At 46.0% G+C, this 19442-nt stretch overlaps 1 protein-coding gene across 1 annotated transcript in view; it reads left to right on the top strand.

Annotated features, from left to right (window-relative positions):
• The window catches only part of myo16 (myosin XVI), an 875686-nt gene that overhangs the window by 246703 nt on the left and 609541 nt on the right, over positions 1-19442 (top strand). Inside the window, exons 6-7 of the mRNA XM_072476270.1 lie at positions 10456-10580; positions 13276-13401. Coding sequence (XP_072332371.1) covers positions 10456-10580; positions 13276-13401 — 251 coding nt within the window. The remainder of the gene's footprint in view (positions 1-10455; positions 10581-13275; positions 13402-19442) is intronic.

The following is a 19442-nucleotide window of genomic DNA, read 5'->3' as shown; positions in this document are numbered from 1 at the left end:
CCTCCAGGTTCCTGAAGTGTTCCCTGTTTGTCCTACCCGTGATTAAGACATCGTCCAAATAAATCGCCACCTGCGGTAGTCCCTGCAGAATATTTTCCATTGTACGCTGGAAGAGAGCGCAGGCTAATGACACTCCGAAGGGTAGCCTAGTATAACGAAAAAGTCCCTTCAGGGTGTTGATCGTAGCGAACTTCTGGGAGTCCTTGTCCAGTTTTAACTGCAGGTAGGCGTGGCTCATGTCCAGTTTCGTGAACAAAAGCCCACCTGCCAATTTGGCATATAGGTAGTTAACGTTGTCTACATGGATTTTAGCAAGGCCTTTGACAAGATATCACATGGTAGGTTGTTGCATAAGGTTAAATCTCATGGGATCCAGGGTGAAGTAGTCAATTGGATACAAAATTGGCTTGACAACAGAAGACAAAGTGTGGTTGTAGAGGGTTGTGTTTCATACTGGAGGCTTGTGACCAGCAGTGTGCCTCAGGGATTAGTGCTGGGTCCACTGTTATTTATTAATTATATTAATGATTTGGATGAGAATTCAGGAAGCATGGTTTGTAGTTTGCAGATGACACAAGATTGGTGGCATAGTGGACAATGAAGAAGGTTATTTAGGATTGTAACCAGATCTTGATCAATTGGGCCAGTGGGCCGAAGAATGGCGGATGGAGTTTAATTTAGATAAATGTGACGTGATGCATTTTGGTAGATTGAATCGGGGCAGGGCCTATCAGGTTAATGGTCGGGAGTTGGGAAGAGTTACAGAACAAAGAGATCTAGAAGTACAGGTTCATAGCTCCTTGAAGGTGGAGACATAGATGGAGAGGGTAGTGAAGAAGGCATTTGGTATGCTTGGTTTCATTGGTCAGAACTTTGAATACAGGAGTTGGGACATTTTGTTGAAGTTGTACAAGACATTAGCAAGGCCACAATTGGAATGCTGTGTTCAGTTCTGGTCATCCTAGTATAGAAAGGATATTATGAAACTAGAAAGAGTGCAGAAAAGATTTATTCGGATGCTACCGGGAGTTGACGGTTTAAGTTATAAAGGGAGGCTGGATAGACTGGGACTTTTTTCGCTGGAACGTAGGAGCTTCCGGGTGATTTTATAGAGGTCTGTAAAATAATGAGGGACATAGATATGTTGGGTATCAACATCTTTTCCCAAAGGTAGTGGAATCTAAAACTAGAGGGCATAAGTTTAAGGTGAGAGGGGAGAGATAGAAAAGGGTCCAGAGGGGCAATTTCTTTGCACAGAGGGTGGTGAGTGTCTGGAACGGGCTGCCAGAGGCAGTAGTAGAGTTGAGTACAATTTTGTCTTTTAAAAAACATTTAGACATTTACATTGGTATATATATCTGTTGTATGTGTATAGTGGGATATGGGTCAAATGCAGGCAATTGGGACTAGCTTAGTGGTAAAAACTGGGCAGCATGGAAAAGTTAGGCCAAAAGGCCTGTTTCCATGCTGTAAACCTCTATGACTCTATGACTCCATTTGCTTTGGCAGTCAGGACTCTGGCATCCTAAGCATAAGGCTGGCAATGGGAGTCAAAGATCAGCTTTGATGGGGGTTGGGGGATTTCCTCAAAAACGTCTTCATCCATGATTGTATCACAGTTTAGGAGTTCTTTGACGTGTTCTCTTCATCAAAGGCTGATGTTTTCTCTGTCTCTCAAAACTGCAGCATGGTGGCAAAGTGGTTAGCACTGCTGCTTCATAGTACCAAGGACCCGGGTTCGATTACAGCCTTGGGTGACCGTCTGTGTTGAGTTTGCATGTTCTCCCCACCTCTACATGGGTTTCCTCCAGATGCTCCGGTTTCCTCCCACAATCCAAAGGTGTGCAGGTTGATTGGCCATGATCAATGCGCTGTGTTACAATGGATAAGGCAGGGGAGTGGGCCTAGGTAGAGTGATCTTTCGGGGGGTTGGTGCAAACCCAATGAGCTGAATGGTCTCCTTCTGCAATGTCGGGATTCTATGGAATCTATGGTTCTGTCCTTATTCTGGTTTGCAGCCTAGGGTGTCGGGTCCATATTTTGCTTTACTGGCACCGAAGAAGCTTCGGGTGTCATGCTTGTTGGTGAGGAGTTGCAGCTCCTTAGCTTTCATTGGTTCTTGATTTCCTTAGTTCTTCTTTGTACCCCACCTTGGCTGTTGGAGGAGCTCTCCTCTTTGCCTTGCTGGTGATGTCGTTTTTCCAGGCTCAGAGAGCTTTCCTCTTCCTGTCAATTAGACCTTGGATGGTGTGATTGTCAAACTAGTCTTGGTGTTTCCTGGTCTTGTAGCCAATGGTTTCTTTGCAGCTGGAGATGATGGCTATCATCAGCTCTTTCCAGCTTTCCTCCACTCCATTAGAATTTTTCCATTGCAGTCGTTTGTTTTTCTTTGTTATCCATGAGAATTTGTATATTCCAGGTTCTGAAATTGTCTTTAACTTCCATTTTGTGATTGTAGTTGAGCCTGCTGAATTCGCTTTTCCAGCCTGGTTGTAGATGGAACAGAGTTTTGGATTTGGATTTTGTTTATTGTCACGTGTACCAAGGTACAGTGAAAAGTATTTTTCTGCGAGCAGCTCAACAGATCATTAAGTACATGGAAAGAAAAGGAAATAAAAGAAAATACATAATAGGGCAACACAAGGTACACAATGTAACTAGATAACCACCGTCATCGGGTGAAGCATGCAGGGTGTAGTGTTAATCAGGTCAGTCCATAAGAGGGTCGTTTAGGAGTCTGGTGACAGTGGGGAAGAAGCTGTTTTTGAGTCTGTTCGTGCGTGTTCTCAGACTTTTGTATCTCCTGCCTGATGGGAGAAGTTGGAAGAGTGAGTAGGCCAGGTGGGAGGGGTCTTTGATTATGCTGCCCGCTTTCCCCAGGCAGCGGGAGGTCTCACTCTCCCTCCTGTATTCTGACTCGTCGTTATTCGAGATCCGGCCCACTATGGTCGTATCGTCAGCAAACTTGTAGATGGAGTTGGAACCAAATTCTGCCACGCAGTCATGTGTGTACAGGGAGTAGAGTTGGGGGCTAAGTACGCAGCCTTGCGGGGCCCCGGTATTGAGGCCTAGTGTGGAGGAGGTGTTGTTGTTTATTCTTACTGATTGTGGTCTGTGGGTTAGAAAGTTGAGGATCCAGTTGCAGAGTGAGAAGACAAGTCCTAGGTTTTGGAGCTTTGATATGAGCTTGGCTGGGATTATGGTATTTTTAGAGCACCTTTTACAGCACCTTTTCTAGCCCTTTCCCCATGTGGAGTGGAATGAGTGGATCTTGAAGAGGGCTGATCAGTTGTGAAGAAAGCTGCCGAAACGTTCTCCTCTTCCTGTTCCAAGAGCGCAACGACTGAATCAAACTCCAGCACCTACGTACTGGTGCAAAGCAGGGACTTAAAAATCTCATGATCCTGCCTCCGTCACCTCTCGTCATCCACTTTGAGACTAAGTGCCTTGGCGAGTACAGGGATGTGGCATGTTTCCGACCCCAGCGGCCAGTGGGAAACATGCCAAATCTTCCGCCCCTGACCTCATTAATTGTGCACCTGGGTAGTTCACACCATATTCAGTGCGGGGAAGGCTTGGATGGCACTTAGTCAGTCGTCATGTCTGGAAGCTATATTGAAAAAGCACTCAACTTCACTGATCCACTATAGAAGAATGAACGTGGATCTCCTGAGAATGAAGATGGATCTCCTGGAACATTCTGAGGCTGGAAAGTGGGCATCTTCCAGGACACCTAATCTGGATGGTTCACCTGCAGATGCATTGTTGTGGTGCTCCAGGATCCAGCATTGTGGCAAGCCTCCACCTTGAGCTCTGGGTCAGCCCCAGGCATTGTTCAGATGAGCCCCAACATCTGCACGTCACGTTGCTCTGAACATGTTTCATGCTGGCACCATAGAGAACCTGACATGGGCAATTGGGTCTTCATCTGAATCCCATTAACAGCATGCAAATGAGATTCATACCATGATCTGGTAACTTTTCTGATCTGCCATGGTGTGCATCAGTGGAAGATCCCTCTGTAAATTCATGCCGGCATAAAAATGATTTCTGGGCTTCCCGCCGTATTCTCTCACCATGCCCACCATTGAACCCACCAGTTGGTAGAATTCTGCCCACCTTCACATCCTTTCCAAGGTTATGACATCTTTCATTTCGGAATTAATTAATTTGGTGATTCCTAGTTACATTGGAAATTAAAGTAGACTATTAATGTTTATCTGAGAGTAAATTCTGAAACTAATGTGTTAATTACTCTTTGGAGCATTTTTATTCATATTGATCTTATGAGGGTGTTACAGCCCATTTCTAATAAAAGTTGTTTTACAAACATTTGTATTCTAGTGCAAGCACAAAGCTAATGATTTAAACATAAGCAATTAAATAAAAGTAGGAATTCATTTGAAGAAAACTGCCAGTCCAATTTATGTAACAATTTAAACGTCACAACTATTTCAGTTTTTATCAAAAAATATCAATGTTTATCTGCTTCAGTTGTTTTTTGAAAAGTAAGATCAGTCTGGAATAGATCATGTGGCTTTAAAATCCTCAACATTATTTATGAAATGTTTGTCATGCTGCCAATAAAACTTCAGTAGAAGGGAAATGATGTTCAAGATGCTTTGAGCTGATGGTGAAAGATATTCTGTCATGTTACTTTTATAAATTAGGATTGGATTTGTTTATTGTCACGTGTACCGAGGTACAGTGAAAAGTATTTTTATGCAAGCAACTCAACAGATCATTAAGTAATGGGAAGAAAAGGGAATAAAAGAAAATACATAATAGGGCAACACAAGGTATACAATGTAACTACATAAGCACCGGCTCATTAGAGCTAAATTAGAGCAACAAAATAAATACTACATGCAGATCGAGTTGTTAACACTGGTTAGCTATGTTCTGGGAAATTTTCATAGAATTCATAGAATTTACAGTGCAGAAGGAGGCCATTCGGCCCCTCGAGTCTGCACCGGCTCTTGGAAAGAGCACCCTACTTAAGCCCTAGCCGCCACCCTATTCCCGTAACCCCGTAACTCAGTAACCCCACCTAACCTTTTTGGACACTTAGGGCAATTTATCATGGCCAATCCACCTAACCTGCACACCTTTGGACTGTGGGAGGAAACCGGAGCACCCGGAGGAAACACATGCAGCCACGAGGAGAACGTGCAGACTCCGCACAGACAGTGACCCAAGCAGGAATCGAACCTGGGACCCTGGAGCTGTGCGACCGTGACAACCATTTTGCCACATGTTTGTCGGCCCCAGTCCCACGATTGCTCACCAGCAGCATAATCCTGCAGCGCACAACAGCCCCACTTGGATTGAAAAGGAGTTTCTTTGTTACCCGCTTGGATGATTCTTGACTGCCAGTCAAACAGCCTTTTTGTTAAAATACCCTTTGATTTATATAGAATTAGATGGAGGGCGGGATTTAGCCCCTTGTTTCCTGGCGCTCAGGGCCAAGGCTGTACAGCCCCGTTTTGTCCACGAAGGAGCTCCACTCGCCTCAACTCCTCAGTGTTGCGTGAGGTCAGGACACCATTTTTAAACGGCATCCTGATCTCCGAGGCCCCCAAAGCGACCCCCAACCCCTCTAAGCCCCAATGCACTATGGGGGCTTCCCGCCCGCACCCCCTCGCACCCTCCAACATTCACTCAGTGCATCCCCAGCCTGATTGCACCGGTGCAAAAAATGCCAGCTTGGCAGTGCCAGGCTGGAACCCAGGTGGCACTGCAAGGGTGCCAGGCTGCACTGTTAGCATGCCCAGGATGCTGATTAGTCGTAGAAGCATTGAAGGGCCTGGCGAAGTTGGCATGAAACTGCACCCAAGGCTGACCTGGTCATTCCCATGGGTGGAGCGAGGTTGATGATGTGAGATTTTGACGCTCTTGGAAGGTCTCATTCTGCTGCACCAACCTTTCGATATCATCATCAAGTCCTGGCCACTACACGTAGCTCCTGGTGAGCGTCTACATTTTGGACACCCCCAGATATCCATTTCTGGTGCAGGTCCTGCAAAATGGCTTTACTGCCTTGCCTCAGAACTAATACAGAAGCTTCCCACAGGAGAATGCCGTCTTCAACATTATGCTCCTGGTTGTGTCTGCCCACAGTTCTTCAGGAAGTTTCCCCTGAAGTCCCCAGTGTAGGATGACATGGCGCAACTGTGCCAATGTAGGATCCTTTTGCGTCCACACACAAATTTGAGAGGCTGTGACAGGCCTTAACATGTCCTTAAAATTTAGCAGCAATACAACTTTGTCCGCTACTGACGGAGACGGGAATGTGTAGGCAATGGGAGTCAGCTAAGGGTATCCGCCTGTGTAATCTGCGCTTGCAGGCGATACTCGGAGGTATACTCATACGCTGCAAACAGGTCATCGCTGGATCCTGGTCGACCCTATCAGTGGTATCACCCTGCCTTCTTTGAAAATGTCGAGTCAGGGTTTGTGGTCTATGATGATTACGAAGCGCCGTCCATAGACGTACTGATGAAACATTTTAACCGTGAAGATCAGGGCAGTCCCGCCTTTTCAAATTGAGCGTACCTACGCTCTCCGTTAGCCAAGGTTCTTGAAGCATAGGCTATCGGCCTCTCTATCCCATCATCCCACTGATGGGATAATACCACCTCGATGCCATATGGGGATGCATCGCACATGATTATAGGTGATCTAGATGAATCATGGTATGTTAGTAGCTTAGAGGATAAAAGTTGACGTTTTACTTTGACAAATGCCTCTGGTGGCAACTTCCAAGCCCATTTCTGGTGTTTCTTTAAGAGCGCCTGTAATGGTGCCAGTATGGTTGCCAGATTTGAAATGAATGTTCTATAATAACTAATGAGCCCGAAGAATGACTTTCGCTCCATCATACTCTCTGGTGTTGGGGCCTGCTTGATAGCTTGAACCTTCCCTTCCACCAGGTGCAAACCGTCCTTGTCAACCAGATTAGTACCTCAGGCATATGACCTCTCTCACCTGGAAAATGCACTTTCCCCTTTCCAGGCTGTCACCTACCGCCAAGAAATAGCGAAGGACTTCCTCAAAGTTACCTAGGTGTTTCTTCTCGGAGGCTCCTGTATTCAATACATCGTCCAGGTAGACAATACATTGTCCAGGTAGACCATCACCCTTGGGAGCCCTTGAAGAATGCTCTCTATAACCCACTGGAAAATTGCATAGGCAGATGATACTCCAAATGGGAGCTTGGTGTACTCATACAGTCTGCTGTGGTCATTGATGGTCACATATTCGCTGGACACCGCATCCGACTCCAACTGTAGGTATGCGTGGTTTATGACCAACTTGGAGAGAGAATAACCTTCCAGCCAACTTTGCATATAGGTCCTCCATTGAGTACCTGTCCAATTATTTGCCATCATTTTATAATCGCCACACAAGTGGACGGTGTTGTGCTGGATCGCCCTGCGAAATTTCAGGTACATTTGTTGCCCAATGACAGATTTAGCAGCCCCTGAATCTATTTCCATCTCTAAGAGGTGGCCCTTAACTGATTGTGATCTTGGTGGGGACTACTTTTGGTGCCGTAATGTAATTTAGTTGGCTGCAATTGTCCTCATCGGGCTGAGCTAAGTGTAAATTCCTGGCTTGGGATAGTGTCACCCGACCAGGGCTGCATGTTCGCTGTCGATTCTGGCATTCCTGGCCCCCACGGTTCTTGCGACCACAACTGCAGCACAGTTGCGGGTCTTCTTCCTGGACCTCAGGAGAGCTGTCTTGTCGGGTTGCGGTGGCTCTTGGCAACAAGGCTCTGCTCTTGCGGGGCGTTATTTGCCGGAATGAGGGGCGCCCAATGCTATGTACATACATATCCAAGGAATCTCAGAGTTCCTGGACTTCCTTTTCCTTGTTTTCATGTGAAAGGGATAATTTTATGGCCCTTTATAAGTCCAAAGAAGGTTCTGCCAACAACTTAAGTTGGGTCACCATGTTGTTAATGCCACATAATAGGCGGTCTCGCAACATTTCTGGGAAAGATGGCCTGTAGCCGCAATGCTCGGCCAGCTTGCGAAGGTGCATCAGGAATTCCGTGATCGACCACCTTATGGTTTGCCCAGCAGCATTGAACAGGTCATTCTGCACAGTGGTTTGGGGTCATAATGCTCTGCAATAAGCGCTATCAGCTCGTCAAAGGTCTTTGAATCGGAGGCTGCTGGGTAGGTAAGGCTTTTGAGCATACCAAAAGTTGGGGATCTGTCAGCGCTCAGGAGTATTAGTTTTTGTTACTTTTCTCCTATAATAGCATTCACCTGGAAGAAATGCTGCATCCGTTCGGGGTACTGGGCCCAATCTTCCATGCCTGCGTCAAAGGCTTCAAGCCTTCCAAAATGCACATTTTACAATTCTCTCTGAGCTTGCTCTCATTCTGAGGAACTTGAGTGCAGTCCGGACGTCCAGAATCGCAGCCGTAGTTTTTCCTTGTTGTTATTTCATCTCCTGTCACCTGTAGCCTGATTCCCTCCCCCTTCCTCCCAAGGACCCCATCAGCACCACCACCAACCTACACTTTTAAGGCACTCCATCCCACACCTCACACTTTCCCCAGACATTCCCCATTCTCTCCCCATCCTTCCCTGGTAAACCTGTCTTCCCTGTTGAGACTTTGCTCCATCCTTCTGCTCACCCCTTCCACATTGCCTACCTCCTTTGTCTGGACTTGGCAAAGTATTTGCTAATGGCACTCGAATGAAGGTATGCAAGTCAGAAGAAAGCAATATCTAATGACCCCAAAGTCATCGAAGAGGTGAAGCTCAACAGGTTCATGCCACTTACATGTAGTCGTAAACTGAACATTATAATTATAATAATCTTTATTGTTACAAGTAGGCTTACATTAACACTGCGATGAAGTTACTATGAAAAGCTCCTAGTCGCCATATTCTGCGCCTGTTCGGGTACAGAGGGCCAAATTACCTAACAGTATGTCTATCGGGACTTGTGGGAGGAAGCCGGAGTACCCAGAGGAAACCCATGCTGACACAAGGAGAACATGCAGACTGCGCACAGACAGTGACCCGAGCTGGAATCAAACCTGGGACCCTGGAGCTGTGAAGCAACAGTGCTACCCACTGTGCTATCGTGCTGCCCTATAAATTCTCTCTGATGGGGAACATTTGGTAGAAGATCTTAATTCCAGCGAGGTGGTTTTTTAATAAGCATGTACGGGATGTTAATGTCTGACATTGTTCGTTGGATGCGCAATTCACCTTTAACCCGCCTTGAAAATCAAGAGAACAAAACTTCACAGATTATCTTGCCATCAGGAAACTGATTTTTTGTCTCCCCATGATTCCTGCCACTGAGGAAGCGGAAAATTCCTCTCCAAAATCCAACTGGATGCTACTTCACCACCAGCCGACAAGAGAGGCACTGCAACGAGTCAAACTATTAGTGATCAATATATATTCTTATGACTGAGAAGATAAAGATGAAAGCCTTCCGATGTTTAGAGCAACTGAATCCTGAATCTGAATGAATGTTTTGCAGGATAAACATATACAACCCAAGATAAAATGGCTGGGACAAAAGCTTTACGGATATGTTCAGCAGACAAATATTAATGTCCATTACCATGGCCAAGAAAACGGCCATCTTCAAATTATTCTTTGAAGCCATTATTTCCAGTGTCCAACACAAATGCTGTCACAAGTTACGAATTGTGTAACTGGCCATTGCGTGAGGCTGAAACGTACGGTCATCAATTTTGGTTGGTTGACCATGAGATGAACTTCTGACCACATATCTGTTCCAACAGCAGATTCTCTACTTCCACCACTGTAAATTTATACAACTCCACCCTGGCCTCAGCTCATCTGCTAATATAACTCACATCATAACTCCTGTTCACCCATCACCACTGTGCTTATTAGCCTGCATTAGTTCCCAGTCCAACAATGTTTCAAGTTTTACATTTTTATCTATGTTTTCAAATCATCCCTTTCCTAACCCCCCCTATTTTTGTAACCTCTTTCATCTCTACAAACCTCCATGATATCTGCATCCCTTCAGTTCTGGCCCTTTACATACTTTCAATTTTCTTCTCGCCACCACTGGAGGCCGTGTCTTCAGCTGCTGGAACTCTGGATACCCTTCCTCATGCCCCTTTGCCTCTCTATTTTTCACTCTTCCTGTAAGTTGCTCCTTAAAATTTATCTCTTTCACCAAGCTTTTGCTCATTCGTCGTATTATCCTCTAATGTGATTCAGTGTCAAGTTTTGTTTGAAGGTTTAGTTTCCATTGAAGTACCTTGGTACATTTAATTATGAGAAAGGAGGTTTATAAATGCAAGTTACTATTGTTTAGTAATCTTCTCGAAACCCACCTTTGTCTTGGAATAAGATCACAGACAGCATCTTTTTCTTAATTCATGCTGTTATATTGCAAAATATTCCAGTTATTTATGCTTTATTAAAATGTTACTTACAGGTGTTGATGCAAATTCCTTACGGCAGATGAAGTTGCAGCGTCCTTCAAAAATGTTGGCAGATGTTAGGAACCTCCTGGCAGCTGGCGGAAATGTCAATCAAATGAATGATGAAGGAGTCACATTGGTAAGATCTTATCTTCAATTGCCTTGCCCCAGTTTAGTCCACTAAACGTGACCAATCTTTTTACATGGTACTGTTCAAATATAAACCTTTGGTGTACTCATGTCTGGTGGATATCTAGTTGTCTAAATAAGCGTATAGATTTCACAGTTCATTGCTGGTATCTGCATTCCCCATGGGGCTAATTGGGAAAGTTCTCGGTTTGGAAAACTGCACACAATTCAGCAAGTCCAATTACTTTTGGATTTATCTCCATACCACTAAGCATGTTAAAAGGTTTTGGTGGAATTTTTTTGGGTGATGCTGCATGGTGCATTCAAATGAAATCTGAATGTCTTCTACTTTGAAGTTAATCTTCTATGTGTGTGGTGAGGATGAGGAAGAGAGTTTTGAAGTTTTATCGATTTCTTCAATAATATCCCTTGAGTAATTTGCATGGAGTTCCACTTCAGATTGATTTGTTGGAGCGTCCACTGTTGTTCACAATTTATAATGTTGATTTTGACTTTGGAATGCAATGCACAACTCCTGATTTTGTGAATGACACCGCATATGAGAGGCTGAGAGATTTGTATGCGAAGAATAGTCAATATTGAGGAGGCCTGCACCAAATTACAGAACATTTAGAGTCCAAAATTAGAGAAGCACAAATATCTCAGGGGGTTGTAGAGCTGGAGAAGATCACAAAGATAGGGAGGGACAAGACATGGAGGGATTTGAAAAATTGGATGTGAATTTTCAAAGCAAGAAATTGCTTAGAATCATAGAATTTACAGTGCATCAAGTCTGCACTGGCCCTTAGAAAGAGCACCCTACCCAAACCTACACCTCCACCCGATCCCCGTAACCCCACCCAACCTTTTTGGACACTAAGGACAATTAATTATGGCCAATCTACCTAATCTGCACGTCCTTCGGGATTTGTGGGAGGAAACCGGAGAACCTGGAGGAAACCCATGCAGACACAATGAGAATGTGCAGACTCTGCACAGACAGTGACCAAAGCCAGGAATTGAACCCGGGTCCCTTGCGCTGTGCCAAGGTGGGGGTAAGAAACAGAGGGGCTGACCAGTCCCTCGTCCTGTCCCTAAGTGTGGGGAATCCCATCAGCTGTCACAATGAGGGGCAAGGCCAACTTTGGTCCCACAAAGAGCAAACCAAAACTGGGCTGCGGGTCACCACCGCGCATCCGGTTCGAGTTAACACATCGGAGAGCCGGAGAAACTCTCGGCTTCCTGCGAGGGCCCCGTCGGGGATTCCGAGCGAACCCCACTATAATCAGAGATCGAGTGGTTCACAACTGCCGTTCCAACACTCCTCAAATGCTTAATTTTAAAACTTTTAGAACAAATCACAAACTTTCAGACAAATCGCAGGGTGCCGGGGGTGGTGGGTGGGGGGGTGGGGGGGAGGGGGGGGGCGGGAGGGGGGGGGGCGGCGGGAGGGACAAGTTACCCTGCTATCTTTTAAATAAATACTCAAAAACATTGGTCCAAGAATGTCAAATCAATCTCTCATCTCAGTACCAGGCACAGCAGAATGGAGTGGGTTTTTCTTTAAAACATTCTATGTATATATAGGATCCAATGTAGATCAGTGAGCACAGGGGTGAGGAGTGAACACAAGTGTAGTGAATTAGTACAGGAAGCAGAGTTTTGGATTACCTCAAAGTTATCAACTGTAGAAAGTAGGAGACCAGCAGGGATTGGACTGGAATAGTTAAGTCTTGAGAGACCAGAAGTATGAATGAGAGTTCTGTAACAATGTGTATATTATGAGGAATACAAAGGGTTAACAATACTTCTCTCCACCAGATGGGGATAAGGAGCAGTCATATAAATAGTACGTGACTCCTGGGATTCTGGGAGAAAGTGTTTAGGACTGAGATAGATTAATTGCATAGTGTAGAGCTCTGAAGTTAGAGATATCGTATAGTTTAATTTAATAACTTATACCTTGTTGACTTGGTCGAATCTTATTTAAGTAAATAAGTTAAATAAATTAGCTTTGTTCAGTAACGTAGCTCGATGTTCTTTGTGTCACAATACGTACTCAAGACATCCTGATAGATACAACAGGGAACATCACAAGTTCCAGCAGCAGAACTGAGGCAGAGCCAACGTCAGGTTGTAGTGATCTTGGTGATGACACTGTTATAGTGGTTTATAGCACTAAATTTCTTATTTTCATTTTCAATTTAAATTGAGTATTAGTTTATTGTTGTATTTATAAGGCAGTAATAAAACCTGAACTTCAAAGTTGCTTCCCAGCTACCTGACTTTAACAATCTGCTCGAGGATGGTTCAACTGAAAGGAATCAAATTACCATTCATTCCACTGGAATGGGATTTCTAAAATCCCTCGCATTTAGACATTGCTGACCTTGCAGATTATGTTGGCAATAGCCTTGAAATCATCAAAGTAACTAAACATGTCCATAGCAATCAATGCCTCCAGCATTGTTGTAGTTCCCATCATCAGTGTGCACATGTGATAATCTAAGCTTTAAGCTTAGTAAAATAGCATCTACTGCAAGGTGCATCTGATTTCAGTAAATGTATTTCCTTTGTAGCCCAGTGCTTAGAATTCTCCTCATTATAATTATGTGCCCATGTTTTGCATTTATATAAGTCTTCATAGTTACCTTTTATGGTTATCATATTTTGCTTATTAATGTATTCATTTGTTACTGTTGCAGCTGCACATGGCATGTGCTAGTGGCTATAAAGATGTGTCCGCCCTTCTCCTACAGAACAGAGCTGACACTAATGTTTCTGATAACTGTTATTGGACACCACTTCACCTAGCTGCAAAGTATGGACAGGTAAATAAAAGTCTAAAGTTTAGCTCATTTCACCCTCACCAGAAATATCAAAGATTTTCTCATGGGAATTTGTGACTATTTTTGCCTGCAATGCAGCGTTATAAATCCCAGGGAATACAAGTAAACGTTCACAGTCTCTTAGTTGTCAGGAAACTAGCTCGCCTTTTTGTTGCTGCAGAAACAGATTTTTAGGCAAACGTCACAGTAAATTTACAGAGCTGCAATGTTCCAAATTCATCATTTTTAACTGCAATTAGTCAAACCTCCCTGCTCTTTCCTCATAGTCCCACAGTTGTTTAATTTCCAAATACATACCCATTTCCCCTTTGAAAGTTGTTGCTATGGAAGCGTGACCCATCTTCCGGAAGGGGGAGAGATCTCGGAGGGCCATGTGACCTGTTCAGCCAATCAGAGCAGAGCACGTGAACCCTGGGGCTGAGCGTGGGTTTTCCTTGCTAGTTTGGAGATTGGAGTCATGGAGCATGGTAGCCTTTATCTCACTCTCTGTAAATGGTTCCATACCTTAATTACCGTTTATTCGTTGACCTACTGGGTGGTCGCTACTCTTACAGGATACTACATTTGGCGATGATTATCAATCAGAGTGCCTTCCTACTGCTACATAAAATCAGGAGAGCAGACACCATGTGGAAACCTTTGTAACAACAAGAAAGCTTGTTCAGCTGGTTGCGAGTGTCAAAATCCCCCTTTTCGGAAACTTGAGCCATTTGACCCCAACATGGAGCAGTGTTGACTATGTGTCAAATACTTTTGCTATATTTTTAAGGCCAATTAAATTGGGGGAGTGAAGAGAAGCAACGGGTGATGCACGATCAATTGCACAAAGACTTGAGTTGGGTACAACTGAGGTTTTATTGCTCTAAGATGTGTGGCCTCCCACAGCAGCTGGCAAAATGGCTGCTGAATGGAGGACACGCATATTTATACTCCGCCTACTGAGCGGAGCCAGCAGGCAGGGACTACCGGCGAACCTGTAGTACAGATCCTACCTTACCTCACCTAATACAGGTGCAACAGTGGTTTATCACATTTACCCCCTGTTAAAATTGAGTCCGGCGGGGGTGGTGGAGAACTATATACAGCAATGAATTTATATTTACAGTATTTGATCAGAAAAAAAAATGTATTTTGAAGTCTGGCGGACCAGTTAGAGATTTAACCGGTCCGGTGCCTTGATGTTCCGCTGGTAGCGACGTAGCGGTGGCGGCGATGTCGGTGCTGGCCTGATGTTTGGTGATTCCGGGGCGTACCAAAATCCTTTTCATCCTCGGGCGTGAGCAGGGGAAGGACGGATGGTCCTGGTGGGGTTAATGCTGGGAGCACCGGGGGAGGGAAGAGTGGCGCCGGACCGGAGAGGTGTGTGTGTGTGGAACCTGCTGGTGCCAGGTCCCTGAGGGAGACAGTATCTTGGCGGCCATCGGGGTATGGAAGTTGGAGTTGGCATGGAGCAATTGCACCCTTTCCACCAACGGGTCCGCCTTATGGAGGCGGACGTGCCTACGGAGCAGGACTGGTCCTGGAGCTGCGAGCCAAGTAGGGAGCGACACCCCGGACGTGGACTTCCGTATCCGGGTGTATGAAGCTTTCAGTGCTCCCGGAGTCCAGCAGGCAAGAGGTCACGTGGCCGTTGACTTTCACACTGATCGATTTGGTGGCCAGGTTGTGAGGACGAGACTGGTCGATCGTCACTGAGCCGAGTCATGGTCGGTTGTGGCTGAGGTCGGATGATGGGGAGGCTGGGGGGGCACAGGTCCTGGAATGCTGTCGGTGTCCATGTCCCGTGGGGGAGACAAGATGGCGGCACGTGAAGATCCTGCGGGGGACAAAATGGTGGTGCCCATGGGCCGCACATTGCGGGGGTTGGTCAAGATGGCGGCACCCATGGGCCGCACATGGACTGAGGGGGAGAAGATGGTGGCGCTCACTGGCCGCACGTGGCCCCGGGAGGTGAAGATGGCAGCGCCCACTGGCTGCGTGTGGCCCCGGGAGGTGAAGATTGCGGCACCCACTGGCCGCGCGTGGTCCGGGGAGATGAAGATGGCGGCACCCATTGTGTGTAGGCTAGGTGGGTGGGGGCGATAGCGGGGACTGCTCGGGCCTGGCGAAGTGCCCCTTTTTGCCGTAAGCCTAGCAAAGGGCAGCGCGGGCTGGGCAGCATTGGCGAGGGTGCTTCTGCTGGCCGCAGAAGTAACATCGAGGACCCCCGGGGTGTGCGGGCTGGCGTGTGGCGCAGGCGTACTGGCTGGGGCGGCCGTCTGTGGGGTCCACGAGGGGTAGGAGGGGTGGGCCGCGCGGCTAGTGGGGTAGGCCTGAATGTTACGTGAGGCAACCATCATGGAGAGCGTTGGCTTCTTTGTTTCAGCTAGGTCGAGCGTGGCCCCTTCTAACAGTCTTTGGCATATGAGGTCCGACCCAATCCCCGTTACGAACGCGTCCGCATAAAAAGGTTGGAATGTTCGGTGGCCGTAATGGCCTGACAGTCACAGTCCCGGATGGGTGGGATTAGGGCCCGCCAGGAGTCTTCTATAGACTCACCAGGGAGTTGAGAGCGAGTGGCGAGTACATGCCTGGAGAAGAGCGTGTTCGTCTTCTGTGCATAGTTTTCTTTGAGAAGCGCCATGGCGTCGGCGTCGTCCTGGATCAGCGGAACACGTTGGAGCTCAACCTTGAGTACAGGATCTGTATCTTCTGAGCCTCCGGAACAGGGGTGGTCGCTGAGTTGATGTACGCCTCGAAGCAAGCTAGCCAGTGATTAAAGTCCTTTTTGGCGTCGCTTGATTGCGGATCCAGCTGCAGGCGATCTGGTTTGATTCGGAGGTCCATCTTGTAGAAAATCTTAGAGCAATAAATTGATGCACGAGCAATTGCACAAAGACTTGAGTTGGGTACAACTGAGGCTTTATTGCTCTAAGATGTGTGGCCTCCCACAGCAGCTGGCGAAATGGCTGCTGAATGCAGGACACGCATATCTATACTCCGCCTACTGGGCGGAGCCAGCAGGCAGGGTCTACCGGCGAACCTGTAGTACAGGTCCTACCTTACATCACCTAATACAGGTGCAAATGTGGTTGACCACAACGGGTGATCCTATTAACAGCCTGCGGGGCTCTGACCTATAATCTGATAAGGATTTTGACTTCTCCAGGTGCCCCTGACTCTAAACCTTTTGAGGAGCTTGTGGAATTACTCAAGATATGTTATCACTCAAGGTCCTTGGTAATTCTGCAACAATACAAATTTATTTCGACAAAAACCCCAGGGGAGACGATAGCAGCGTTCATGGCACGCCCAAGACAAATGGCTGAACATTGCAAGTTTGGGTCTGCACTCAATGACATATTGAGAGCAGGCTAGCCTGTGGTGTTAACGACACGGCCATACAAAACAAATGATCAGAGGCAGCGATTACCCAAAAGAAGGCATTAGAGATCGTACATGTTATGGAAAGTGCCGAAAGCGTGAAAGCCGGTGAGGTTTACCACGTTTGGCGGGAAGCCACTGGTAGTCGTACCGCCAGGGATGAGGTTGCAGAAGCTAATGGGCAAAGAGGCTCAGAGTAAAAGAGAGTGCAGAGGTGTTTGGTTTTTTAGTCCGCACACCAGGAGCAATGAAGAATGCTATCAGTGTGGGGGAGATTACCCCTGGCAGAGATGTAAATTCAGGTGTTAAGATCCTGGATGAAACACAACAATTTGCAATTTGTAAAACTGTGTGGAAAGGATGCTTCACCACAGGAGTGATATCACTGAACATTGGGTATCTTTTATGTTAAAAAAACTTTAATTTAAACGAAACAATCACATTAGTAGCAGAGTTAACAGTTCAAACAAAGATCTTAAATAAAAGGAAAAAACCTTAACCCGCAACTATATATTCCAATTAAGCAAACCAATACAGTTTCAAAGACCACTTATAAATCAAGTTAACAATCAGGTTTACTTATTTTCTCTATGAATAATCCTCAGAGAGAATATTTCCTGAGCCAGAGGAATAGCGGACCTGTCAGCCACTTCTGTTCAACGTAAAATTCTATGGCAGACTGCAAAAACCTGGCTGCACCCATTAATTACTTCATAGGCATTCTTCTGTCTCCTCCCGATAGCGGATAGCGATGAGGACTGTCAGAGGTTACAGCAGGATTTAGATTGTTTGGAGACTTGGGCGGAGAGATGGCAGATGGAGTTTAATCCGGACAAATGTGAGGTAATGCATTTTGGAAGGTCTAATGCAGGTAGGGAAGAAACAGTGAATGGTAGAACCATCAAGAGTATTGAAAGTCAAAGAGATCTCGGAGTACAGGTCCACAGGTCATTGAAAGGGGCAACACAGGTGAAGAAGGTAGTCAAGAAGGCATACGGCATGCTTGCCTTCATTGGCCGGGGCATTGAGTATAAGAATTGGCAAGTCATGTTGCAGCTGTATAGAATCTTAGTTAGGCCATACTTGGAGTATAGTGTTCAATTCTGGTCGCCACACTACCAGAAGGATGTGGAGGCTTTAGAGAGGGTGCAGAAGAGATTTACCAGAATGTTGCCTGGTATGGAGGGCATTAGCTATGAGGAGCGGTTGAATAAACTCGGTTTGTTCTCACTGGAACGAAGGAGGTTGAGGGGAGACCTGATAGAGGTCTACAAAATTATGAGGGGCATAGACAGAGTGGATAGTCAGAGGCTTTTCCCCAGGATAGAGGGGTCAATTACTAGGGGGCATAGGTTTAAGGTGAGAGGGGCAAGGTTTAGAGTAGATGTACGAGGCAAGTTTTTTACGCAGAGGGTGCCTGGAACTCGCTACCGGAGGAGGTGGTGGAAGCAGGGACGATAGTGACATTTAAGGGGCATCTTGACAAATACATGAATAGGATGGGAATAGAGGGATATGGACCCAGGAAGTGTAGAAGATTGTAGTTTAGTCGGGCAGCATGGTCGGCACGGGCTTGGAGGGCCGAAGGGCCTGTTCCTGTGCTGTACATTTCTTTGTTCTTTGTTCTCCCACTAAGATGTCCCATGACCTGTTTAGCTAGGACTAAACACAATCCCTCATAAATTACATACACCCCAGGGATCCTCCATAATCAAAACAATGTTCCATTAGCCATCTCTGTGTAAACAATTAAATGGTTAAAATTAATGATTACCTCACCTTTATAACCCATTAATCGCAGCTTTAATAGACATATTGTCTGTATGTATTTGTTGCAGTAACGCTGTTACTGCAACAAATAGAAAATATAATATGGAACAATTTCCTACATTCATTACACAGGGAAGCTAGTATGCTATGCCTGCAATAGGAGGGATACATTAGAAGCAAGTGAAAGACTAAACAGAGCCTACAGGGGCCAACAAAGAAATCCTAATTCCAGTGCACAGTAAAATAGAATAGAATACCTAAAGTACAGAAAGAGGCCATTTGTCCCATCGAGCCTGCACCGACCCTCTGAAAGAGCACCTTACCCAGGCCCACTCTGCCCTATACCAGTAAACTCACCTAACCTTTGGACACTCGAGGGCAATTTAACATGACCAATCCATTTAACCTGCACATCTTTGGACTGTGAGAGGGAACAGGAACATCCAGAGGAAACCCACACAGACACAGGGAGAATGTGTAAATTCCAGTCAGTCACCCAAGGCTGGAATCATACCCGGATCCTTGCCGCTGTGAGGTATCAGTGCTAACCACTGTGCCACAGTGCCCTCTTTGAGAATGACACTTCATTCACCTGAGGAAGGAGCAGTGCTCTGAAAGCTTGTGATTTGAAACAAACCTGTTGGACTTTAACCTGGTGTTGTAAGACACCTTACTGTGCTCACCCCAGTCCATTGCTGGCATCTCCACAACAAGGCTAACACTGAAAGTGGAACAGAAGTATACAGGTTAAACAACATTAAGGCGGCAGACAGCCCCAATCACGATTGTGTTGATGGTAAGTGGTTAGCCACTCAAAATGGAGGTGGATACAGGTGCTTCCGCTAAAGTTACAGGAGAACAAACATGTTATTATTTGCAGGGGGGGTAGT

The sequence above is a fragment of the Scyliorhinus torazame genome, chromosome 15 (genome assembly GCF_047496885.1).
Source record: "Scyliorhinus torazame isolate Kashiwa2021f chromosome 15, sScyTor2.1, whole genome shotgun sequence".
In the NCBI taxonomy this organism is placed as follows: Eukaryota; Metazoa; Chordata; class Chondrichthyes; order Carcharhiniformes; family Scyliorhinidae; genus Scyliorhinus; species Scyliorhinus torazame.
Note: the sequence above shows the minus strand (reverse complement) of the source record. Positions and strands in the feature narration are given on the sequence as shown.